The sequence below is a fragment of the Anopheles ziemanni genome, chromosome 3 (assembly GCF_943734765.1).
Source record: "Anopheles ziemanni chromosome 3, idAnoZiCoDA_A2_x.2, whole genome shotgun sequence".
Taxonomy (NCBI): Eukaryota; Metazoa; Arthropoda; class Insecta; order Diptera; family Culicidae; genus Anopheles; species Anopheles ziemanni.
The window spans coordinates 16,737,790-16,764,629 of NC_080706.1; the positions used below are offsets into that span (position 1 = coordinate 16,737,790).

A 26,840-nucleotide genomic window follows, 5' to 3' on the forward strand; every position below is an offset into this window, starting at 1 on the left:
TATTCGGCGGCGAAAAACGAAAACATCAAAACGTACATGCATCAATTATCACGTCACTGCCAAACATTCCTATCCCCATGCCCCGGTCGAGAAAGCACCTCTCAGTTCCAGACGCCAGCCTCAACAGCTTGTTTGCTTTAGCGGATTTTCACTTCTTTCCCGTCGATGCTTGGATTTTTGGAGAAGCACATTCGAGGAGTCGAAATCAAACCGATAGCTTCGGTTGCGCACTGAATGAGGCCATTGGTAGAGGAGTGCTTTTGGCTAACGGTACGACATTGATCTTCGTGTTTTGCGGCCGTCTCAACCGGCACCATCCAAAATCCAAAGGAGAAAAGCCGCACCCTCGGCGGGAATCTTGTCGCATACGGCAAACTTTGGCAAAGTCAACGAGCTTCCCGAAAAAGCAAAACAAATGGCTCAAGGCGCGTTTCGCGTGTTAGCAAACATCAACACAAGAGTTTGACTTCTCGAACACCAAAATCTCTATCGGCAGCAATGAGTCGGAGATTCAGGTCGGTACTAGTTTCGGCGAAAAGTTTTTCATTTTCCAGCAGCTCTCCGCGGTGCCCGTGGTTCCGTGTGGCACACATGCCGGGCATGTTGTGCCCGGGGTGGTAAACATTCTGTGACGGTTTCGTGGCGGTTAACCTGCTCTGAGTTGAGTGAGCGAACTTGTCTTTGCTTTAGCTTGGAGTGTACATTCCCAATTTGCAATCGGTTCAGTAGTGATTAGGAATTTGCCCGTTCAGTGGTCTTCAGTTACTTGTGATGATTAATGTTTCTTGGGTTTGGGAATGAATTCAATGTGTTTTTCATATCATTTTTAAGCTTTATCGTTTTTATAAAGAATGATTCAAAGGTCCTCAGATTTAAATACCTTTATTTTTGCTAGTGAAACCGCTTTTTGTCTTATCATTCAAGTAAATGTTTTAGTTTTGTCGGATAGTTTTATAAATAAAATTGAACAACTTTGTGTTTTAAAAAGATTAATGGTTCTCGTTAATTTTGCTCTTCGTTTTAAATTTTGCTTATTAACTATTGCTTTTTTCCGTGCCCGCCTGTAGCCAACTCCAGTTTCTTACCTCGATGCTCGTTATCGTGTAGGCCATCCGACAGCTATCTCGAAACACACGCGGCCTGAAGCTACTTCTGGTGCATGTATGCCGTCTCGTTTCTTCTTGTGTCCCCCCATGTGGTCCAACAGGTCTCCCCCGTGGTTTCGGAGATGATATCCGTAAGCTCCCCACGTGTTCTCTCGCGAGTTTTAAGAAACGTGTCCTCTCACGAACCTCTTCCTCACGTGCTTCGATTGTTATTTGCTCTCTGTTTTCATTTCATCAACGCAGCATGCGGTGATTGCATCTTCGAAGAGTTTTTGTGCTTTCGGTACGTTCTCTCGCGCGCGGTGAAGCTTTCGTGGAGCATCTCTGCGAGCTTGCATCCCCATCAAACAAAGCTCGCTCTCTTGCTCAGTAGCACGTTGGTTCGTTGGGATAGAAAGTTGCCGTTCGATGGCCGAGTGGTACTAGGTACGTTCCACCAAGCGGTGCAACACGGATTTAGTTTACCTTCAACCGTGGCCCGTGATAGTTGCAGGCATCGTGTGCTTCGTGGCGCGGCTCCGACAAGTCCGTAGTACGTGTACGGCGTGTGTTACACCCGATCCTTCGACATCGCACCAACACGCGAGAGTAGGTGAAAGCGACTAAGAGGCTTAAGAGCTGCCAGCCAATCGAACGGCCAACGGTCGTGCTAGCGTTTAGCGACTGATCGTCGGATGCAAACGGTTTCCGAGCCGGTGCACTGACTTCAGATCCGGTTAGGTTCGCTCCGGGGGGAAGGGATCGGAAAAGGAAAAGCGCCACCAACTGTCACTTTACACACTTAGTGGCAATGCGTCACATCAAAGTGGAACTTGCAATTAGTAGGGGCGTGAGCGTTAGTTTCACTTTTGTCCAACCTACAATCTAGAGTGTCCTACGACGTTGTGTCGGCCTTTTTTTGCGGCCGTAGGAGCGAAAGCACGCGAGCACGTGTTTTAATTTTTGAAACGTGCATTCTTTCGCTTTGTTTAGCAGTGTGTTGACATACACATACGGGGCTGGCGCCAAAATAAAACCCACGTTTCTAATTTGGCATTCCGCACGAACGGCCGGTAGGCCGGATATTGAACGTTTCCCGCGCGTCGGTTTTGGTGGCAATTTTCCGTTTCGCGTTCCGCTCACCCTGTCGGCTACCGTGTGTCTGATCCTGCTTGGGTTGACCTTAAGCCGAGCCTCCTCCTCCTCCTCCTCCTTCTCCGCTTCCCACCCGGTCAGCTCCAATCCGGCAGTGAAACGTGGTACGTGGTTCAATATACCGTTCGATGGTAAAGTAGTTCCTCGGGCTCGGAATTCTGATGCAAATTAGTTTTCGAACCAATTTCCGCCCGAGCCGTACGAGCTGCTCCGGTCTGGTGAAGTGCGGGGAGGGGGAGGATGATCGAGAAGATGCAGTGGGTATCTGTGAGTGTGTTACTGGGTACACGCATGATGACGCCGTCTACCGGCGGAACTGAAGATAGTGGTGTTGTGCTGATTTCCATTGGAAAAGCGGGTGAACTTCGGGGTGTGAAAGAAGCAAGAGCAAAAGGAAGAAGATGTGGCGACATGGTGAAAACTGGGAGGAAGCAGATAGAACCAGACGCGATTAAGGGCCAACACACACACACACACACACACATACACAAAAACGCTAGGAACAAAACACCGCGAACGTGTGTCGAAGAGTGGAGTGGAATTTATTACATGGCAAAAAGAAAGGAAAAGAAATCAAAATAAACCGTTCGTTCGGCGGCGTCGTCGTCGGGCGATTTAATGAAGATATCTGCTGTGTGGCGCCCCGTTAGTGGACCGTTTTTTTCTCCCTCTCTCCCGTTGTCTATCGCCCGCATCGAAAGTAGAACCGGGTTGCTGGTGATGATCCGTTAGTGGCTCCACTAGAACGGATCCGGAAGTGGGCCCCGCCGTCGCCGACATTCCTCCCGCAGCATCTCCATTTGCTTGCGTGAGCTTCCTGTTGCATGGGGCGGTTTGTGCGGCGATGGTCGCCCGAGGAGCTCATCATGTGTCTGAGGTAAGTTTTTGCACGCAGATGAGAAGCGCAAATTGCCATAAATAGCTTTGATGAGACAACGGAACTGTGGCGTGTTTGAAGGAAGAAAAAATGGCGGGGAAAATTCTGCAACCGTTGTTTTCTTCTACCAACCCACGGAGATAGTGTGAAAAGACTAGGACAGTTACAAAATAAGAATGAATAATGATAAGTAACGACTAAAAATTGCTTGAAAGGGAACTAAATTGTCCGGAACATGTGTACAGTCGAGTGATCACTACGATCTGCGAACGAAAGACGCAGAATTTATAGCAATTGCTGTTCCACCTCTTTTCTATCCTATGCACTTTGATTTCAATCATTTTCTATCCGAGCTTCGTCTCTTTCTTACGAAACTTTAGTTAAAACAGGAATCCATGTCGATCTTCAATTTGGTGTCTTCGTTATTGATCTTTTTGTATCCAAGATTCTCCCTTTTTATACAAGGATCTAAGGAGCAATAAATTGCGCTCGGGTTGTCTAAGGTCCACCGCAAGACATTTGATCGTTTCTGTCACCTTGGGTGTTGGGTCTGAAGGCGACGCGGTTGCCTTTTCGCCGCCTCCGAGTGATGAGGTTTTCTTGGGTAGCAAAAACAAAAGTATGGAAACTGAATGCTGGTTGGCTCGAAGGACCCAAACCGACTTTACGGCAAAGTTTGTTCACTTCTTCCTAACGCCAGCCCGGAGGGGAAACTTAAAACCACAAAACCGTGTGGACAACCGCTAGCAGCTTCATCAACATTGTGGTCTCCGTGGGTAATGGAATCAGCGTGGTGGAGGAGGACTTACCGGAAACGGGCGAGTGTTATGGTGCGTGTGTTGTGTTTTTTTCAGCTTCTTCTTCTTCTGCAAGGAACCACAGTTACTCCCCTTAGACCAGGAAAAACTTTTCATCCTTTAATGGTTGGCGCGAAGGTAACTTTTCTTTTAACACCGACGGCGCTCATTCCTTGCTCCTCCTGAGTTCCCTTTGCTTCGACCAATGAAGGCAGTTTTTTTCCAACCAGCAACGTCCTGGGGCAACGTTTTCCATTCTGCAGCGTAAGCGGTGTTGATATAATTTCAAAACTCATAAATAGTAACAAGAGCGGCACAAAGTTACCCAGCACCAAAGGCGAGGGCCGGACCGTTGGGAACAATCTTTATTTGATCAATTTGTAGTGTTGCAAAACTTGGTTCATTCTATTTGCGTTTTTCTTTTAATTCCAGTCGGCCTTTCTCAACAGGGAAAAAAGGGGAATTAAAGGAAAGATGTTCGTTAAAAAGTTTTCGCCAACGAGAAAGCAAGTGCAAAATCCTTTTTGCTTTTAATTTCATAACTTTGCGCGCTCCCTCGATGCAATTTGCAATTGCCGCCCAGTTGGTTTTGCAAATTATGATCCGTTGTGCACAAGAAGAAAACAGTTAAAGCAGCACGTAATGAACAATGTTTAAATTAATTCACCCGGTGATTCGCAGTAGGTTGTGCAAAATCCACTAACGAATTAAAAAGTTTGGTTAGGGCTGTTAGTTCCTGCCCGGTTTTCTCTAACGGAGAAGATTTCTTGCCTTTCCGAGAAAAAAAAAGAACCTGGAATCATAAATCACTTTCCCGAACACCGTGGCTGACTTCCCTCTGTCCCCTGGAGGCTGGAATCACTTCGTATCGTAGATCCGATCGTAAGTGAACTCCGCAAAGCGCTGCTCGGGGTGTGCAAGTGAAAGTGATAAGTTTTTTCTTTGCAAGGCTACGATCAATGACGCAGGAAAAGAGACTCGAATATTAAAAAGCAGTCGCTACACACAATCACCGACGGCTTCCGGTGAGAGGATCGATTGTCGAATGGTCAAAGTTTGCAATCAGCCGGATCTGCAGATGGTGCAATCTGGGAGAAATTTGGCAAATTTTCCACCCGACCGAGAGAGCATCCGTTCGGACGGAAGACGGTGATGGTTTATTTTTTTTCGCAAACTTTTCTTTTCTTTACCTACCGTACTTCACATCTTATTATTTTCAAACCTAACCGTTGGGAGTATTTGCGAATTTCATTTCGACCAGACCGTCGGTCCGTCGTGCTGTCATTAAATTAATGATTTAAAGTGATACACGAGTTGGCGCTTTCCGGGCCATTGCCCGGAGGCTGGCGGCTGTTTTTAATTCGGAGACCAACCGGAGTCGAATGGTTCACCGGCGTGGAATTTCGGGTGGTCACTCCATACACAGCCCAAATGTGTCTCGAGCGAGCGTCCGAATCGAAATCCGAAACCGCGAAATCTAAACTCAATCAATCGAAGGTTAGATGGAAGACATGGGTGGGACCAAGCAAAACAGAGGGAGGGAGAGAGAGCGAGAGAAGGAGCAAATTTTCTTATGTCTGCAGGCAAACGGTCGTACGAAACCACTTTACTCGATCGATCATGGTGGGTAAAGAGAACGGCCGCCTTGGGGACAACTCACACCAGGGGGGGGAGGTTTCGGTTTCGGAGGAAGGCCAAAGGTGTATTAAAAATGGTAGAAAACTAAACTATGGCTAAGTGGTTCAGAAGGAACGGCCAACGATTCCTCTCGGTCTATTCCTTCACCTTCTTGAGCTGCGCACCTCTTGAGGTCAGAAACTAGTTCAAAGTGTGGTTCAAAGTACGATCGTCCTGCCGAGCGTTGTCTAGGCCGTTGAACGACCTACTGGCGGAACTGTACTACCGGAACCGAACCGGTGGAATGGTGATGGTGCAACTCATTTAACACATGGTCACAAGGTTTGGGGTGTCAAGGGTTTTTTTTTTTGGTTTAACGCCATCTTCCTGCACAAGGAAACTGGAGTAGGGCTCTTTTTGTAAAAACTTTCAAATGTTTTCGTTTGAACTCCGGCAAGCTCGACTCCATTGCATGGTAAAGGTTGTGAGATAATTGGTATCAACCGAGGTCCTTGTGGTGAGTAACGAATTTTGTTAAGGGTTTGCCTCAATAAACCGTAAGCCAAATCTGTTCATCAGTCAACATCATTGGTTATTTGTCGTAGCACAAAATGGCTGATTTTATCAAGGCTCTTGTAGTTCATGTTCGTTTTTGCTTCGTCTCCCCCCTTTTCCAATCTTCCACCGCACACATGAGAATGCGGAACATTTTTGAAAAACTAATTCTGCCCAACATAACATCAGCCCGAGGTGATTGATGACCGTAAGGGGTGGCGTGTTCTTTGATTTGAATTTCGGTTTCACTGCCTTCGAAAGCGTTGCAAACGGCGTTTGCGATGGTGTTGAAACCGGGGCAAGATAAAAGAAAGCCTTTTTTGGTGACTGTTTCACAAGGGATTGGTATTTTTAGCTCCCCTTTGTTCAGTTGCTGTGCAAATGATCAATAAGCAATCTCCATATTTAATGTGTTGTGTGTCGGTGGGGTTTCCTTTCCAATCATTGCTCCTGATTTTTCGAGCAAAAATACGTCAATTTCCTTCACCACACGACATGAGCCACAATTTCCGCTAGACCCACTCACATCGACATCCCCGTTTGAACTGAATAAATGCTGATGAGCAAATGGGAAGCGGTTTTTCAACCGCATTTATGCTACAGTAAACCATAAAGTGGGTTTGACGGAATCGCTTTAAATACCGTAAATCACGAAGGTGCATAATTTTGATTGATAAAATCCGATACAATTTCACTGGTGTGGTTTTTCCGCCCCCGTTACATTGCTCCAAAACGAACGGGATGGGGTGTTGATAAAATTGAAACAACGTGAAATTAAATGAATAAATTAAATTAAAGATGAGAGCACTGGAAACGTGAGGTCCCCATTAGCATTGTGGACGACTGCCGGTGGAGGGGTGGGAGAAAATTCCATCGCTTTCCTGATAGGATAACGTTCCGGAAGCACGCGGGTAAATTTGTGTCATCGCTGACGAACTCCCGTGCAATCGAGTCGGTGGAATGTCACAAATTGATCGATAAAAAACAGAGGAAAAACGGTGATGTCAGTCGAGTCTCAAAAAAGCCGGCAACACTATCCGGGACACGCCTTCCGGTTGGGAAGGAGGGCAGCGTTCCATCGGTGTGGCTGCAATCATCACCAATGGCTCATTAATTATCAATTAGTCATGGATTCGAAGGCCGGAGAAGCGTAAGCACTCAGTGCCGGTTAATTAATCACAGCTTCCGGAGGGAAGTTTTCACCCCAGCGTCTGGGTGGATGTTGAGTGTACTGTCTGCCCTTTCCGTTGGGTTGTCAATAAAACGGCCGGAATTCGGCAATGCAATGGAGGACAGAAAACAAGCTTCGGTGAGCCAGACGTCGATGGGCATCCGTTTCCGTCGGGTGCACAACCATGATCATCTGACGGTCGGAATAGAGTTCTGTTTGATTTACTTTCTCATGAATTTTCACCGACCACTTTGGGCTGAATACAACCGGCCTGGGACTCGTTAGTCATCTCATGCATTAGAAATCGATTGGCTTTCATTTACGTCGAGGTTCGTTGGGATTCTTTGAGGCAGTCTTACCCAAATTCGAAGCATATCTGTCCTGTGGTGAACTGAGCCCGTTGTCCGAGGGTTTATCCTTAGCTGTATACAAGGCTTATGAAAAAAGGATACTACAAGCACGACATCTTGTGAAAGAGGTTAGCACGGCAGGACATATCTGTCCTCGACAGGACATCCTCCGGGTCGATGGACCATATCCTAGCAAACGCACCCAGCAGCGTATTGAATGAATGAACGGAAACTAAAGGACACGCAATCCTTTCCTGCATTCTACGAGCAAACTGCTAACATCAGGAACAATCAGGACTTCGTAAGCGACCTTCTTTTTTCTTCTTGCTCCCCGGTCCGCTCCTCCGACGCCACCGTGTACGGTTTGTTGAACATCCCCTGGATGTGGCTTCAACTTTTGGATTGACCTTTTCCCTCCCTGGGCGTTTGGGTTCCCAGTTTTCCCCCTTTTTGCTCGCTTTCTGTAGAACCAAAGGATGATAATTTGGTGCACTTCACTAGCGTCGACAACCGACGGTAGATAAGCGAACGGATGGGCGTCGAAATGGGCCAACGAACGTTACGTTCCATTGGGATAAATATAGTGTATATACGGCACCTTCCAGTCGGTCCGGGATGGTGTGTTGGAATGGATCGGGAGTTGATCAGAAAAGGGAAAAAGGATCATCCCTTTCCACCTCCGGGTAAGTGCACAATCTGCTGCCGAATACATACCAGCGACGACAAACAACGATTACTACGAGGGAGCAGTTGAGGGAAGACCTGGACTTCTATGGCTCGAGTATGGTTCAAGAGATAGAATGTAGTGGGCTTTTGAGAGCTACCACTCAAGCTTGCACCCTATTTCTTCGCTGATTTTTAGCAGCACAGCATGTCTAAATCGAATGAGAAGCATTGATCACTGAACAAATGTCCTGCAGAATGACCACTTCCGGGCCACTGCCAGAGGACGTCATCACTTCTCGTGCTGCAATGGTTATATCGTTCGATTACCAATTGCTCCCTGAGTGCAATCGCAATCTCACGGTGCAGATAGAGAAATACAATAAGGTAATCAACTCTTCAATGCATTGCAGGCAATCACTTTAAGAGGCGTACGTTTACATCGAAGTACCAATTGCTGGGCCTAGGTCGAAACAAGGGAGTTAAAACAAGGGTAACCGTCGGTCGAACGGCGAGGGCGCACGAGAAGGTAAAGTCGGGGCAATAAAAACACTGTTTATGAGTTGTTGGACGAACGGAAAACTTGTTTTTCCCCGCCAGTTTCTAGGGCCCTTTTCAGGTGGGGAGTTTGTGGCATAAGGATCGCTCATGGCGCTCTCAGTAAGCAGAATTCGTGGAACGGTGATAGTAGATCAACGTCTTAGGCCAAAGGTGTCGTGAAGCATGTTGGATGGAGAAGTGTTGTTGTATCGTTTTTTGTCTTTAGAAAAAGATAAAATAATATCTCTTGATGTACTTCATCAAAGAAAACATTATCTGAAATGGGGCAAGATGAAGCGATGTAAGGAAGACAGTTTTTCATTGTTGCTAGGTAATATCGTATCCTAATCAGTTAGGGTTCCTATGAACCACAAATTGAGCTGCTTCAAATTAAAGACTTTATTTTAACAGGATATAGTTTGCCTTCCTGCTGCTTTTGGCTACAGATGGGGTCAGTTCTAATACACTTTTTGTTTATCCCACGATCATATGGTCGTTGGCTCCAAGCAACCCTACCTAAGGAATGTACAAAGAGGCTAAGTCCGGCTTGGAACTACCGGGGGGAGGTTCAATAAAACTAGTTTTCAACCAGTCGCTAGCTTCCAGCCTGTGCCACCACCATCGTGAGACACAAACTTGAACGAAAAGCATCGCCAGATCCAAGTCCTCGTGCAACCGAACGTCCCAACATCGGTACAGGTTAGTCGCGGCTCCGTTTTTTTACTTGTGAACGTAAGCCAGGTTTTTTCTCCTTTGTGTCGCTTATTAATGAAATAACTAACGCAGCGCAAGGTCGATTAGTTGAGCCGTGTCGGTGAGCGAATAAAAATAAAAATAAAGGTACGGAATGGAAAAGGAGAGAAAGAGAGACACAAGATATGTGCAGAGGAACGCTAACGGCTAACTTGACCGAACTGTCCCCTTCCAAGTGGAATGATTTTGCAGTGTTTACTCTAGGGATCGTTCGGTTAGTATACTGAAGCCAAGGTGTGTAGAGCGAGGCACTCTAATCTGTAGTAGTGGTTCCCCGTGTCACTGGTCGCAAGTCAGTTGGAAGTTGGAGAAGGATTACGCAATGACCACAAGAGACTATAACACGCGGGACGGTAATGTGCCTTTGCGTACTAGAAGTTTACTCCAACCGAGATCGCAGTTTCATGGGGGGTGTAAGAACCTTGGTAACAAACCATCCTCTTCTCGTGACGTTGGTAAGCACATATGGTGGCGAAGGCTAAAGCACTCTGAATTGACATCGTACTTTGTTGGAGGACACTTACGCAGTGCCAGGTTAACTAAGTTCGACCTCTTGCGTGTGTAGTAGGCAAGTTCTTTGATGATGCTAATTTTCCTATTCAACTTGGCCTGCTTGATTACTAGACCATTAATCTGTTCTACTTTTACAAACATCATCATTTGCGAATCACTTGTCGCATGTCGATGGTATGAGAAAAACTCTATTTAATTAGCAAATAGTCATTTGCGATCATAAAAGTTTCATATATTGACGTCTTGATCACTCGATCTCACTGCCTACTTTTTGCGCCCAACCTATTAGAATGCTCCTCTTGTCCTACGATTTCTATCTCGGGGTGAAAAACTGGGCGTCTCATAGGAACAGGAACTCCAAGAAAAACTTTCCTAAGAACACCTGCCTTTGAACAGTCTATTCAAAGCCAAAACGAAGCCGGTGAAACCAAACGGATGGCCCTCGCTTACCCCAAGGGCGGATGGCGTTGCTACCAGCAGCGATATTTTAAGCCACCTTTTTTCCGACCACAACCGAAGCGGGTGAGCTTTCGACGCACATTAGGCGAATCTTGGCGGTCACTGCAAATTAATCGGGCACGCTTCTAGTCCACGTCCTTACGGGTTGTTTTGCTTCTACTCTAGTCTTCATTTTAAATTTCTTGTGGCAGTAAATGGATTTACGGGTTGAAAAACGGAGTCGGTAACGGAGGATTGGATCTAATTAGCGCATTGACGACAATGATGTCGTTTTTGGCGGCCGCTCTGGTCCTAACATCGTTCGGTTGAAGGATTTGATTTATTGGCTAATCTACGGCAACATTGGGTTGACTTCTTTGACGGTCCTCTCTTGGGCGATGGTTATAAATTGGAAAGCATTTGTCATTCTCGTCCATTGTTAAACAGAAAATTCGCCGTTGAACGAGAATAGAAAATCATTCTCGATTTATCGTGTTCTAACGTTGAGGGTCTTTTTTTAAAAGACGGAAAAAACTTCGCGAATAAATCACGACGCGTTACTATTCAGTTCGTCGCTATGCCTTGAGCACATCTTCTACCAGGGATCAATGTTCCTCCCGAGCAGGAAATTCTTCCCTTTCCGGGGTTGACAGTAATAAAACGGTGGCTAATCAGTAACCCAAGAACCCAACCGCTTTGCCCAACCGACATCCGGCATCCGGTATCGGAAAACGTTTTGGGAATCGCGAAAAGTTCCTGCCTCGGATTATCTTGGTCGGTTGTTTTCTCAGCCCGTTGGGAGCAAGGCAAATAAAAATAACGAGAAAAAAGGAATGCGGCGTCCATTTTCAACCCATTTCAGCGCACCGGGGCCGAAGAGCGTCTGTTTCCAGTCGATTTTATTTATTTAGCACCGCGCTCCATCCGCTCCCGGTCCAGCCTTTGCTCGTTTTCCTAATTCCTGACCGAAATCCGCGGTGTTCGTTTGCGTTCGGTTTAAATTTTGTGGGTGTGTTATGTTTTTCCTCTTTTTCTCTTTTGCCTCCTTTACCTTCCTTTTCCTCCCGGAAAATACCCCGAAAAGCCAATGCAATAAATTAGCCATAATCCACTTCCGACGCGGCCAGAACGCGCGCGAAAATGGCTCTGATCCGGCGTGGGATCTACCGGGTAACCGCACGGTTCGTCTCCCCCTTGTTTCCGGTGAGTTCTCCGTCGCCTTTTGGGGGTGGACTCCCGAATTTATCATTTTATAGCTTTTTATCGTTGGTCGGTCAGGAATGGGAGGGGTTGCGAGGGTTGTAGAAACAGAAGCTTTTCCAGGAATTTCTCCGCGTGGTGAAGGACGAGAAACCTGGGAACCACCTCGAATGGCTTGTGTGAAAAGATAGTCCACGGAGTGCTCGAGTTTTGCACCACCGGGCGAAGGGTTGGTTGGCTTTCACGCCAAGGATTATCATTTTAACGTTTGTCGTCGTCGTCGTCGTCGTTGTCCTATGCTTTACTGCCATCGAGTTTCACCCGATGTGCCATAAATGATGGATACGTTCGGAACCGCCAAACCGTCGTCCCCGCCGACGCCACACGGCGCTTATATTTATCCACTTATTTATCGTTCGCTGCCAGCCGGGTCCTTAGCTTTTTTGTTTTCGGCGGTCGGTTTTCGTTTTCTCCCCCCTCAGTTCGCCGGTGCACGGATGCATAATTTATTATCCTCACGAGCGTGCTTATTTGGACGCCCGATGCACGAACGTACGAAAGAATCCGCTCGAAGAAGGAAGAAGAAAGTGGTCGCGGGGAGTGTGGGTAAATTGGTTTTTAGGGCAATATAAAGCGTAATATAAACTGGTGGGAAAGAAAAACCAAACACACCATGAAGAGGTGGACAAATAAACGAAAGTTTTTCACGTACCAACATGCTGAACAAACATCGAAATCTGGTCAGCCAGACTGGAGGGCTGGATAAGGCAATATGAAGTATGAATTGGCAAACAGAGGGAGAGGAACTCGCAGGACACGTCCAACGAGGCGCACCGTATCTAACAACAAATCGATCGAATCGGGTGGATAAGGGACAAAATAAGGTGTACAAAAATGAAAAAGAGGAATCCAATTTTCACCAAACTTTTTCCAAGGCACCATTTGGCTTCAAAAAAAAAAAGGACGAAAAAAAAACGTTGCAACGTTTGCTCATAATTTGGTGGGAAATATGATCCCAAACTGTCACCATCGGAGCCCGGGAAAGCGGGAAGCGGCAATGGAATGAAGCGACGGAAGCCGGAAAAACACACCAACCGCTAGGGCGACGCGAATCTGGCGTTTCCTGCTGGGCAACAACGCTGGGAACCGAGGGTTGAAAGCGAAAAATTTATAAAATGTAACGACAAAGTACGACATTCCCATTCGCTTTCAACCCGGGAGAGTGGAGAGCTTTCCCAACCAAAACGGTGGTACCCCGTTGTCGGGTCGGGTGCTGCGAAACTGCTGACGTAAATTCAAATTTTCTCACCCTCGGCGACGTTCCTTTACGCGCGCGTTGGGTGTGAAGAAGATTCCGAGTGGCCGGAATAGGTTAAACACAGGGCGTCCGCTGGAGTGAGGCTCCTTTCAGGGGTAAGAACGTGAAAGGAACCACGCCGTACATGCGCGACCTGCTCGACACAGGACGGCAATGGCATTCGAAATGCAGAAACCATCGGCCAGCTGTGCCCCGCAGGAGCGACGCCTCGCTTTGGGACTTGGATGGTATTTCCAGCCGAAAAAACATGGCAGTATCCTGTTTAAAGTTCATAAACACAACTGCCACTGACTTTCCTCTGAAACGTACTGAGTTTTCATTCCTGCAGGGACGTTGTGATGTTACTCTTGTTAATAATTAAATTCTCATGAACCTTATGAACCGAGGTGGCGATAATTGGAGCATAACAACTTTCAACATTTAAATTAGAACAGAGAGTAAAATGAAATTACATGTAACTATGTTGATGTCTAAATAAAAAGCATTCGCTTGGCAAATGGGATTGGATGTTCCTCCAAATAATTTACTTATTTATTAATTTTAAGCTAAATTATTTTCCTTTTATTTCGTTCAAAACCGAAAGGTTTAAATTTTCCAGTTTTTTTTAAATTAAAAAACTATTTCAACTTATTGGAACGACATTTCGTATTCTGGTTCGCATCCGCATTAAATTTCCACAGCTTTACTTGGACATTAGGTTCACTGGCCATGCATGGACCTCCCCGTGACTCACCGAACTGTAACCGAAACCCAACTGTGCGTTTTGAACCACAATTCGATAGCGTCGCATGTGTACATAACACTCCGGGAACACGTTTCGTGATTTTATTTCGAATAGCTTCTAAGCTTAACGGAGCTGGAAAGCGAACTGGGTACAAAAATAACTAAAAAAAAAAGTGGCAAAGTGCAGAGGTTGGTAAAATATGACGGTTGCCTGAGCTGAAGCGATAGTTGTTGTCTGCGGAAAACTTTGCCCCAATGACTTGTGATGATACTAGTAGCGCTAGTCGCCCGAATGTTGCCAGGGAATGGGAACAACTTCTGCATCCCGGAGGGAAGTTCCCGACCTCATCCAAGAGTGCAATTCTGCGCCCAAGAACTCGGCATGAAATGAAAATCCAACGGGAAAAAGTTTCAAACGCTCGAAAGCCACGACTCCGGAAGGCACGGGGATGTTGCTGAGAGAGGCTTCCATCGTGTGAATTCGGTATAAATTATTTATGAATAATTTGAAACTTCCGACCAGCTTTAGTCGCGTTGCGGTTAGGACCGTTTCGTTCGCGTCGGGAGGGATCCATCGCTCAAAACATTTGCAAACGCCATCGTTCCCTTGTGGATGCGTGCGTTTGCTTTGGGAGGAAAAAAAACGGGCAAAAGCTTAAAACCAACATACCGCCTTTATGAACATGCCAGCACGGAATGGAAGGATCCCGTCCTCGGTCTCGATGAATGATCCTTCTGGATAAGTCCTTTTTTGGGCTGGTTGCAGGCACTCTTTGAATGGAACCTTCTCACTTTGATGCAGCTGGTGCACGTGCACGGTTCGGATTCCGAAAACCAAAATCTGCTCAATCCTCATCGGGATGCGTCGTCCCGGGGTCAGCAAAGTTACTACAGCGACTACGCCAAAATATACCCGATGAAAGCACGTACTGTTGCAGGTGGTTGGATCATGTTGGGAGACGAGAAAAACCGTAGCACTGTTGGCATGTGGACAGATGCATGGGATAAGGTTTTCAAACTTTCAAAGCCAAAATCTCGAAATGTTCCATGAGAGGGGATGCTTTTGATTGCGGAGCTTATGAGGTTTAGGTTTGTCGTTTTTTTGTGACGACAAAGCATTCGGTTTGTGGGGGGTCTCTGAATGCTTCATAGAATTTACAAGAAAAGAAATGGTACCATAAATTTTCTATGGCCTTCTACTTTCGAAGCAAGCATTTTGACCCGAATGTGAGGTTGTCACTAAATTACATTTTTTGTGATGTTGAAACAAATTGTTAATGCATGTAATTACTTTCCCGCTTCTTCAGGATTATCATCATATTGTTCTCGAGAGATTGGCGAAGCAAACTTTGGCTTCCTCCACCGGGAGCGTTGGTTCGAAAAACGCAAACACGAGTTCAAATTGCCATCAAAAAGTCATCCGGGGAGTCGTTCCTTGTGGGACAGCTGCCACAAAAACGGAAGTTGGCATGAGTTCATTAAATAACAGATTTGCCAACAACAGAACCGTCCTGGCGGCATGCAGCTCCACCACCAATTTTCTCTCCCCCCCCTTATTTCTGGTTCATGCATTTAACATCCGGGCTGAAATAAAAAAAATCATGCACGAAACGCGAATGACCGGAACAGTGTTTTAGAGCCATTCTTTCTTTTGACAGTTAATTTGTAACTGGCAAAGTTCACCGGCGCTACTGCCTCTCCCCGGTCCACGAACAGCAAAACCACCAGAAATAACCGAGCAGAAATTAAACCGAAAGATCGTTAGCGAGCACGAAGTTATGAGATTTTGCGAAATGGTACGCGGGAAGAAAGAAAACGGGACATCTCTTATCTGGCTGCAATGAAATGGCAGCCACGTACGTTTTGGAATAAAAAAAACAAAACCGACATAAACCAACCGACCGCCAAAGAACGAAGAACGGGGAAAACCTGCACACGGCAGGAAGTCGTTAAATGAGTGTAAAGCTGGAAAAAGAAAAGAGAAAACAAAAACGTCTTCGCAAACAAGTCCAAGCCAAGCCGCAGCGGAAACTTTGCAACAAAATTCGGAATTTTCTTGAGCAGGTGGAATAATTAGCGATTTGTTCTAAGTGGAATTTTGTGTTGAAGTTTGGCCTTGCATTATTATCTCGATGAAAAAGAATTTTGTCAAGAGACTTTCAATTTAGTTTTATCAACTAGGGTAGTTTTCACTACACTTATTATTTCTGTTTCGCTGTCGTTTTTCACCAGTTTTCACGTATAAATTATTGAAAAGAGAGTTGACTGTAAGACTTATAATAAGCGTAGCTTTTGCGACATATCATTCATTTCCGGTCGTATAGGTTTTACAGGCCATTTGCCTGTGCCGGTATGTTGAACGCACCTTTTTCGCCACGGACCGAAATGTTACGCTATCGTCCCTTGCCTTGGCAACGGTGGACTTCGTGGGAAATTTTTCATTCTAAATTCCGAGCAATTTATATGACCCCACCAAAAAAGCATATCACACACATTTTCCACCTTTTAGGAAACGGATAAAAAATAACCTACCATTTATATGATGTCGATAGGATGGGACAGTTGGATATAAAAAAAAAGGTACGGCTTCCGTACACTTTTTCCACCCGGCAACCAAGCTGGTTTGGTTGGAAAATTGAACGCTCTGCCGTTGCGCATGTGAGAAGAGCATTATTTACGTTGCAAACCGCGGGTAGCCTTAATAAAAGACGAGTCTAACATCACACGGCCGGAGGTTTATTTGCGTTTTCTGGTGTGCAATTTTCCGCGCGCGGTGGTAGGCCTTTTCACGAACAACCCGAACCCACCGTTGGTTCCGCCGTTCGGTAGAAAAGCGCACACTCGGCAACATTTTCACCGCCACAATTAATAATTTTTGCAACATTTCTGCCCGCCGCGTAAAACTGGCGGTAGAACAAATTTAAAATAACGTGAAATAAAAATTACGAACCCCACCCCCGGGCGGTGTGTTTCAGTAGGCAAAAGCTCCAAAAGTTTTCCGTTTTCGCCGAAACGGTGTTGCCGTTCGGTTTTGCGGGTTTTCCCACGCCGGAAACACACCACGCACCCGGCGAGGGTAGCGAGTGCCAGCCTAAGAGCAACGCACAAACAAGATTTCCGATTGCGACGAAGGAAAACTCGGTACCTTCGCGTGGAAATTCTACGGTGATAAGACGGAAGTCAGAAGGATGGGAAAATGTGGAACAGGTGGACAGGAAAAGTAAACAAATGAGCACCTACCTACCAGCGAAACCCGCCGAAAATGTTCAGTTGCGGTTTTGCGATGATAAAGTGGTTGGCAAATAAAATAAAACACACATACGGCTTCGCCGAAACCGAGGCGACGGAAAAGTGCCGGATTTCGGCAGTAGTAAAATAAAAACCCGACAAAAAGCATCGCCACCAATACGGTGGAAAATGTTAGCACCCGGTGCTGGATGCTGCGTGAATTATGCCCGTCGTATTTGGTTTGTTTTTCCCGTGCACCCGGCGACCCACGTTTTGCGAACCCCTCGGCCCTGCTCGAGCCTTGTGGTTTTTCCTTCGCTTCCATTTTTTATTATTGTACATCAGAGCTTGTCAGAGTGTTTTCCCGTTTTTTTCGCCACGTTTCAAATTTCGATAGCGATAGCTACGAGCACACGAGCTCTCGACACAGCCGTTCCGGCCAGCCTGCCCTTCCCTCGTGGGACTCGTGAATAAAAATTTATGACTTATTTATTTATGCGATATGAGTGAGAAGTGAAAATACTTTAACACTCCTCGACTCACATTTTCAGACACACAAATATTGCTAGATAAACCCTCGAACACGTAGGTCCCGGAAAGGGACGTTGCGTGAGATGGAAAACTCCGTGCCTCCCCAAGGACTGGCGTATTTCATGATTCGGAATGATCATACTAGGCGACCTCTTGGAGTTCATGGACTATGACTGAGGCTATATGGGGATGCCCATTTTCGCATGGAGTATTTGGGGGATTTGGGAAGGGACTGTAGCTGCACTTTATCGCTAAAGACAAACTCTTGAATGATGGTTACGATGCTTGGTTGTTGCTCGGAAAATAAGGAGTAATAATTTTGATGCATTTGTATCCAAGATTTAAAGACACACAATTTTGCGTAAATACATTTCTCTTCGAATAATTTTAGTATTTTAAAGTAACTAAATTTTAAAATATTTATCGCACGCATGTTGTTAATCACTGTTCATAAAATATGCAGCAAATGGTTGTGCAAAATGCCTTTTGCATGATTTCATCCCAAAAGGCAAACCATTCCATGCGAAGCGGAGACATTTCCCAAGAAATACGAAACCGAGCGGGGATGTTGCTTGCGGTTAAAGAAAGACGCCGAGAAGAGTCCTTCTGGGTTGTAGTGTCATCCAACCTCCCGTTCCTCCGACATCCTTTCGGAGGAAAACCGTCTCTCTGCTGTCCCAAACGGGGCAAAAGACCAACACAGATGATTCATAGTCGAGAGAGTGTGTTGAACTATGGTGTCGGTGGATTCCGATGTTGCCGTTTGTCTCTGTGGCTCCTCAAGCTACCACCAAGTCCTTCCCACCGAAACGTTTGCTGTTTTCAGTTAATAATCGTTTATCGTGTGGAAAATTCACACCCACAAAATCCCCGCTCCTCTCAGAAGGACCTACCCGCTTTTCCCAGAGCTCGTCCCTGTTGGTCGTTGTTGGAGGATTTAAGTGCGCACTTCCAGTGGGAAACATTTCGAAAGCTTTCAAACCAACTGTGAATCCGCTCCCGAGGCGAGGATCTGATTTATGCCGCTTTATCGGGTGGTTCAGGACAGTGCAGCATCACCACCCGGCTCGGGGTGTTGGTTCCACCCCCTCCCGAGTGATAGGGTGCCGATCAAGGCCAAATCCTTCCTGTGCCGTTATCTTTTCCATTCGCCAAGTTAACCTTCATTTCTCTCGTTCACGCCGTTCGATGGCTTCAGGGCATCCTGAAGACAAGCTTTGGCTGCTCGGTGGAAACAGCAAGCAAACAAGCAAGTATCCGCCTCCGAACAAACCCAGACATTGGCGAACGTGCTGGGTGAAGCAAATTGCCATTTAAATTTCGATCCAACATTCCACTCCGTTCGATTCAATCACGCCCGGGCGACACAATTTCTCGTGCAATATTCGATTTTTTTTCACGGCTCTCAACACCTACCCACACCCATCGTTATCATCGATCGGGGCGGGAAAGCGGTCTTCGTTCGCCGAACGTGAGTTAAATCTAGACCCGGACAACAATGTTAGCTACTTGGGCTTGTTTTTGTTTTGGAGCGTTGATTCACGTGAACATCGTGTTTCGATTTTTCCATGCACACCTCGTACTTCACAGATTTTCCACAGTTTCTCGTGGGGAAAGATGGAAAACGAAAGATGGCAGCAACGTGGCAGCAAGATAAAGGATAAGTCAAATCTTTAAGCGATCGATCGGGAACCGGTATGCAGAATCCGACAAAGTACATGTTCGAGCAACTCGACGTTAAACGAGAATTGTGTCGACGTTAGGAACGTTTCCATGTTTGTACCCAGGTTCGTGGAAAATAGACATTTTTGCATGAAACCATTTGATCGAGGGGAAATTCGTTGCGTTGCACATCTTCCCCCACGACAAATCCACAAATCCGTACTTCCTCAGTACAATCGATTGTCGAGTACAAGCCATGAAGACGTTGGCTGCAGGCTAACTTGGTTCACGGGAAATGATTATCCGAACCGAAGACGTTGTACTATTTGCACAATCTTCTTCGACCTTTAAGGAGGTTCAGTTTGAATTGAACCATTTTTCCTTTTTCCTCCCATTGTCTGGGTGGGATTGACTATTCGCAAGACTAAATCCTTCGGCAATTGCTTCCAGCTTGAGTTTTACTCGGAAGTCGACGGGGGGATGTTTAAATTCAATCTGTCTATCCACGTGCCAGGCTACGGGGGATGGAATCTCTACAGACATTGAAGATCCGCCGGGATCCAGAAATAGTTCGTTTGTGGTCTCGTCACGCACCACCACCACTACTACCTCCCCGACCACATGTGTCAGCGTGGGGCCGCTTGATCGGTAATGGTGATTGACCGAACCTTGGACTGGCTGGGCGGGATTTAATTGAATTTTCACCCTTTCAAAGGACATGCGGGGACGAATGGGGAGGTATGGGAGCAGGAGAGCCCCCCAGGGACCGGTGGAAAAACTTTCCATCTTCCCCATTGTGTCGTACGACAGCTTTACAGACGATGAGAAATGGCCGCAAACTTCCTGACATTCGACGCATACAGAAACTTGGCTCGTAACCGCTTGAAAGTTGGGCCCGGAGTGAGCGCCACGGCGACACAATAAGTTTTCCGTCCGCTGCATCGTCCTGCCAAGTGCATCCCTCCACAAAGGAAGACTTTTACAACTTCCTTAGTGTGCAATTGATGACGGTGGAGATTCGGCAGTTTGCCATTGCACTGCAGATTGGCCGTTTGGAAATCCGAGTATAATCAAACCGTTCAAAAGCCGGGAAAACACCTGCGACAAAGTTGTGCGCTATTGTTCGGAACTCGCAAAGGAACGGCCCTTGGGAAACTCCAGGACATGAGGAAGTAGTTGATAGCTACTTCCCAGCTACCTATTTTTTGCTGTTGGCTTTAAACGATGTGGACACACTGCATAACTTTCGATGGTTCCTTCGATGGAGCCAAACATTTCTTATGCCATAACAAACACATTCGGCCTCCTTCTCCATTCGATCCTTCGCCATCCAGAACGATCCCCATACATTATCCCTCCTCCCGATTTTGCCCAGAAGTGGTCCATTTTTCGGATCATAAAACAGTAGAACGGGCCCTTTAATCAGAAGTGCTCTCCGTTGTTAGATAGTTTATTACACACACACACACACACACACACTGCGTGCTGTTGTGCGTCGAGAAAATTGTGCTGCTTCCCGGATCCCATCCCGGTTCCCTAAGGCTTGCCGGGTGGGTTGGTCCGGAATCCGGTCCGGTTAGCCCTTGAGCCATTTGTCCTAATCAACGAAAATTGTATCCATCCGTCCATTAAGCCTCAACCGAGGGGGGCAAAAGCAAAAGAAAAACCCAGAACCGAACGAAACAATCCGTAACGGAAGACCATGCCGATGGTGTGTCGGAGCTATTCGTTTTCATTATATTGCTGTAATAAATTAAGCTATCGGTATGGAAAGGATTTACGCGTCGTCCATGGTGACTTCCCGAAAGACGGAAGGGATGGAAGGGAAGGGAAAGGCGGGTGAGAGAGGGGCAAGATTTCTAGGGATTGTCTAGCTTCTGCTACAATTGATTCCAAGATTGTGCCTCCGTTCGGTAGCGATGCATTCGTTATTTCACCATGACCGTTATCCAGATGATGTATGAGTTGTATCTATTCCTGAAAAACTGTTTCTTTCATTATATTTAATGTTTCTTTTCCACTCGAATTCTCGTTAATAAAAGTTAGTGCTTTGTTTTCGAAGATTTCCCAACCGGAATGTTGGCAAACGTTGTCCTTCTGTGGAAATGATGTAAAATAATGCGCCTAACGGTTGCGAATTCTTTTGCAAACCATTCGCAAGACACACCGCGGTCAAGTGCATTCCGATTGCATTCCATTGTGAGCATCAAAAACAGAAAACAACAAAAACTAGACGACTCGATTGACTAACGCACCGGATACGCACTATGACTTCCTTCCTCGCAACGCTCCGATGAATCACGCTACATAAAAAAAGAAGAGGTCGATCGATTTCTAATCCTTCGAAACGCTTGGTGCATCATGGTTGCATCATGGATTGCATTCGAAATGAACCGCCCTGGGAAGTCCATCGTTCCCCTCGCGATGCAATCACATAAGGTTCGGATTTTTGCGTGACTGGAGGAAAACTTGTTCCTCCACGCCCCGTGTCGATGACCGATCGCGATATGCTTAGTTGTTTTCAAAACATCCCTTGATCGTTAGCATCGCCATCGTTCTCTTTATGTTTGTGTAAAATTTTAACACAACCCGGCTCAACATGTTGGACTCGATGGACAACGCAACCACAGCATTTTACAACTTTCATCTCTGATTCATCTGCTCCGCTCAGATCCGCTTCTCTGCGTTCGAAAACGTCGCCGAGCAAATTGATGACATCTTTTTTGGAGGGAAACAAAACGAAAAAAAAACAAAATGAGGAAACGACACAAAAATTCCCCAAAATAAACCCTCCCGGTATCGGGTGAAACCGATCGACACTTTCTCTCGTTTCGGAGGTCCGATGGTCTCGACGATCTTCATGCTTTTTTAGCTCCATTCTTTCCACTCTCACCTTTCAAGTCACAGCGGTGAGACGGTCCACCGATCGAGATCGTATTGTTACTTCGAAAATATTTATAATTAGTTTAAATTTAGCTGATGAAACACATTAAGTTGATTAATGTCTTCCTAAAAGAAGATAAGTTTGCACCTATTTCATATCAAAGGGTATTAGAAATGTTTATATGTTATGAATACTTATTATGTAGAAAGTTTCCGTTGCACTCATGAGCATCTTTGGGATGAGTAAGATAACCAAATTTATTCAATTTTAATTATCCTCATATGTTTTTCTCTGTTAAAAGCCGAGTTTGAGAAGATGGTAATTGGAATAGCAAAATATAAAACCAATCCTTTTTCATTTCATTCTCGCACCATAAACGAACTTCACAACAGCTTTAATTTTACCCTCTCGGTTACCAACCACCAATTGAAAAAAAATTAAGTACGTTTGACCGATAAGTCTTCACTCCCTGACCCACTGTGCAGCTACAAAAAAGGCTAGCGCTTCTTCTTCGGCCGGCGCAGAAAGAAAGCTCAAACGGCCGTCTGGTTGAATTGTTGGAAGCAAACGTTGGATGGACACACACCATCGGGCACCGGTGGACCGAAACCGAACCGGTCACGGACATCTGTTTGTGGTGGTCTCTGCTCCAACCCCTCCAACTTCGCCGTTGCTGTGCGTTGCTCTTCTTCTCATTACATTTTTACGCCGAACCAACCAACGATCCATCCATCCACCCTCCAAAGGGGAGCTTTCGATTTCGAGTTCACTGTCAAGAGCGAACCGCGTATTGGTTCCGGTTGGCTCCTCGATCCGGCACGTGCTAAACGCACCTCGTCAAGTCCACGCACCGGCCCCGGGGAGTAGGTTAATGGGACTCTCTCGCGCGGCACCACGTAGGTTTCCCGCTTATCGTTCCACTCTTGGGCCGAAAAACGCTCTTCCACTCCACTCGACTGTGTGTTTGCCTATCACTTGTCACCCATTAGACACCCCAAAAACCCGGGCGGGTGACAGGTCATTACGGGCGGTGCGCATTTTATCCGTAATGGCAATGATGGGTCGGAAAATGGAAGTTCTCACCCGGCCTTCGATCCAGCCGGACTGCCATGAATCATTGTCTTTCACATTCTCAGCCCGCGAAGAGTGCCCGAAAGTCACGTCCACGTGGTTCGTTCTCTTTTTTTTTCCGTTACGCTGCAAACTTGGCACACATGGCGCGGGTTTGATAAATGGGACAAATTGTCATGCGGGACAGTTCCGTGTGAGGCAAAGCGCCGGGAGGGAGGGGCGCAAACCATTACGCACTCAAGATACCCTACAAACACGCCGACGTGAGAATGCGTCAGAAGAAATTCGATCTGACTCTCGCAGGACGGTGACATTCGAGTGGAGCTCGAGGTGACAATTCGTTTGGCGAAAGTTTATTTTATTGATGGTTCCGCGCTGGAGGCGCTTTCACTTCACGCGCGTTTGTGCCAAGGTGTGCGTGTGTTTTCGCCTTTAGAGTTGGTGTTCTTTTTAATGAAACATATTCGATCCCTTCCTTTCGAGCGCCGAAGGATGTCTCTTAGGAGCACAGCAAAGTGGATGAACGAGGACCATCGCCTAACCTTGTTATCGGCATATGGGGGGTTCATCGGGTTCTGCCAGGTGAGCTATACTTTACCACGTTCCACGCGCTAATGGAGAATCCTTCTGTTCCCGGTCACAAATTGGATTATCCCTTGACGGGGAGAGCAATCGTGTGCTCCGTGGTAGCAGGTTGCAGGTCCTGACAGGTAATGGTAGCCATTTTGAAGCACACAAACTCCCACCTCCCTGTAACTTCGCTTTTAACGGGTATCTTTGGCCGGGCAATGCGCAATTGAGTTTATCTGCCAATCTGATTCAACGTCTTCTCGCAAAGATTCTCGCGGAAGGCAGGAAGAGCTACATTTAATGGCTTACCTTATTTGACTTCACAAGCTCGAAGGGAAGTTTTTATTAGGCAACCAACAAATGGAAAAGAATGGCATCGGAAACTTCCACCCCAAGACAGCACATGCAGTACGGGGCAAGCTCGCCGGTAGGAATGGCAGCCTTAAGTCCGTCTATTTCCGGCTTCCGGCCGGTCATGCCAGCAAAGCTGTTCCGGTCGAGCTAGAAACCCAACTCGGGTGAAGCCCCCCCCCCCCCCCCCCCCCCCCCCGGGTGAGGCAAACGGGGTCCTTGGGAGATGCGATTTCGGAACACAGCTCTTGTGTGCCGACTCACGAACTATTTGCGCAGCAATCGAGTGTAGCGCAAGTGGCTCAACTCCGGATGGAGTCCGTCGTCCCGGAGCGGTAGGAGTCATTCGGGCACCACACCGACAGCTATCCCGACAACGACCACCACGAGGCGAAAGCCGGCCGTAACGCCGGGGGCAAAACGTGAGTTCGCCGACGTACCGGCTTTTTCTTGAGTGGCATTTCAGCGGAAATAGTTTATTTATTTGCCCGACAATGCAATGCTCGCCACGTTCGGTACCGAAAGGGCCGTAGCCTCCATCCCATACTCGCTTGCCTGGTATGTACGGCGAGCATATTAATTCGATCCAGCCAACAACAACCCCCCCCACACACACACACACGGCAAACCTGACAAGACGGAAAGTTGCAATGCTGCAACGATAATGGAAAGTGCAGCGAAGTGCAACGTGCATCCACGGTGTAGCAATGGCACGGATGTACGATGCTCCAACCCCGACGGTACGGTTATCGTTCGATGGTCGCGTTTGCAGCAATAAACTATAATTGATTGACTACCATTGAGAAACGGAGCGCATCATAACAACGTCTCGGTTGGGATTGGATTAAGACTTTTCTGGACTTTTCTGGACTTTGTTCGATTGAACGGTACAAGCAGATGGATCAATCGTTTCTGGAAACAAAGTTGTGTTGATTTCTGCGATATAATTAAGATCAGATTAGCATTGATTATCTCTACATATGTCCATTATGGATGGCATATTTGATCACATCCAAAAAGATCACGACTACCTGAAAGGTCAAAGCGAAACAGTTTGAAGTTCACGTTGATTACAAAGAACAAAAATAAGCATCCCCCAGATACACCCAAAACAACATGCCGTCCTACACTAATTGGAATCCACTTTGGGCCCCTCCGAAACACGGAGCTAATCCGCCGCTCGTTCCGCACATCACCACCCCTTTCGACCCCCTCCCGGACGGTCGGGCGAAAAATTTCGGAAAAGTTTCGATTATGCAGGGCGCACGTGTGTGATGCTGCAGACCGCCAAAAATCAACAACGAGTGAGGGTGCAAAAATTCGTCGGAAAAAGAATCCTTCTCGCCGTTCGATGGAAAAAAGTTCACACGAGGAGGGAGCAAAACAAGTAAAAAAAAAAAATGTGGGACGTCACAAAAAAAAGGCAGAGGCAATAGAAAAATCACTCGATCCACATCAAGGCATACTTAAGGCGTCGCTTGGTGGTCGCTTTATTGGACCGTGGCTCTCCGTTGGGTGCTCTTCTGCCGAAAGGGGGGCCGTAGAGGCCGAGGACAATGTTTTCCAAACTAATTTGCATGCGATTATCATTCGAGCAGTTTGTCGGGGTGTATGGGTGTGTGTGTGTGTCTATAAGGGGGGACCAAATATATGCAGCAGAGAAAGTGTCCCGTCCAGGGTGGGGGAAGGCTGCGCGGGTGTCGGGATGGGTGTGAACTTTCCGGTACTCGTTCGAGGGAGAATGTTGTTTTTTCTTCTTTATCTTCTCCTTCCTCATTTCACTCTCATCTCATACTTCCCCCGAAGAAGGTTTATTCAAAGTTGAACACTTCGAAGCCTTCGGCACCATTTGGCCCCGCTTGTTTGCGATGGCATATCCTGGTCGGTGTTGGGAGGGGGTGAATTTTTTATTTTGCTTTATTTTTGAGGAAAGAATGTTACGATAATAGACGTCCCCGGCTGCACGATGGCGTTCTGGCCTCCAAGGATGGTCCTGCCGAGCTGGCGTCGTTTGTTTCAACCATTGCACGGTGGAAAGGAAAGGGGGGAGCGAAAAAATCATACCCACGATGACGATGTGCTTTTCAACTCGCAAACGGTGGGAGGATCGTATGTGATTCTTTTTTTTTTGTTTTGTCTTGTTCGGTGGGTGAACAATTTTATTTCATGCCAACCTTTCGTTTTGTTTTTAATGGAAACGTCTAACAAGTGCTAATACCATTTTTGTTTGCTTTTTATTCAACCGCAAAATCGACTAGGCGTGGTGAACAGTAGCTTAAATGGTGTAGAAGACGACGGTAAAGGTGCCAACTCAGGGTCAAATAGGAAAAAGCAAGGAAGAATTTTATCTAAAACGAGCCAACGCAGCAACAAAAACAAGCAGACGACGATGTTTTTCTTGAGGATTCAGACCGGTTCAAATTTTTCTACCGTTGTAGAAACTTTTATTTTTAGCTCCCCACCCCCCAAGCCCAAGCCCCCGAAAGAAGATGAAAGGTGAATCGGAGTTTCCGGGCGTGCCGGAAATTTAGGCTCACTCCAAGGAAGTTTGCGGTAGGACCGATGGACCAAACGGAGGGACGCCACGAGCTTGGCACAATGTTTCCGAAGATTGCATAACAATGCGGAGGCAGGAAATGGTGGCAAGAGTGGGAGCGATAAGATGGCCCTGTCAGAACCACACCAGAAGCCAATTTTTAATACACCTCAGCGGAAAAGGAAAAAAAAACTTTATCGCTTGAGAGATGAGCTTCGCTGCCAAAAATTACTTATGCAGCATTCTTTGCGT

The 26,840-nt window shown here is 46.6% G+C and overlaps 1 protein-coding gene across 1 annotated transcript in view; it reads left to right on the forward strand.

The window, feature by feature from the left end:
• Window positions 1-9,101: 9,101 nt before the first annotated feature.
• Window positions 9,102-26,840, forward strand: part of LOC131284224 (uncharacterized) — a 57,159-nt gene continuing 39,420 nt past the window's right edge. The window contains exon 1 of the mRNA XM_058313078.1: window positions 9,102-9,111. Coding sequence (XP_058169061.1) covers window positions 9,102-9,111 — 10 coding nt within the window. The remainder of the gene's footprint in view (window positions 9,112-26,840) is intronic.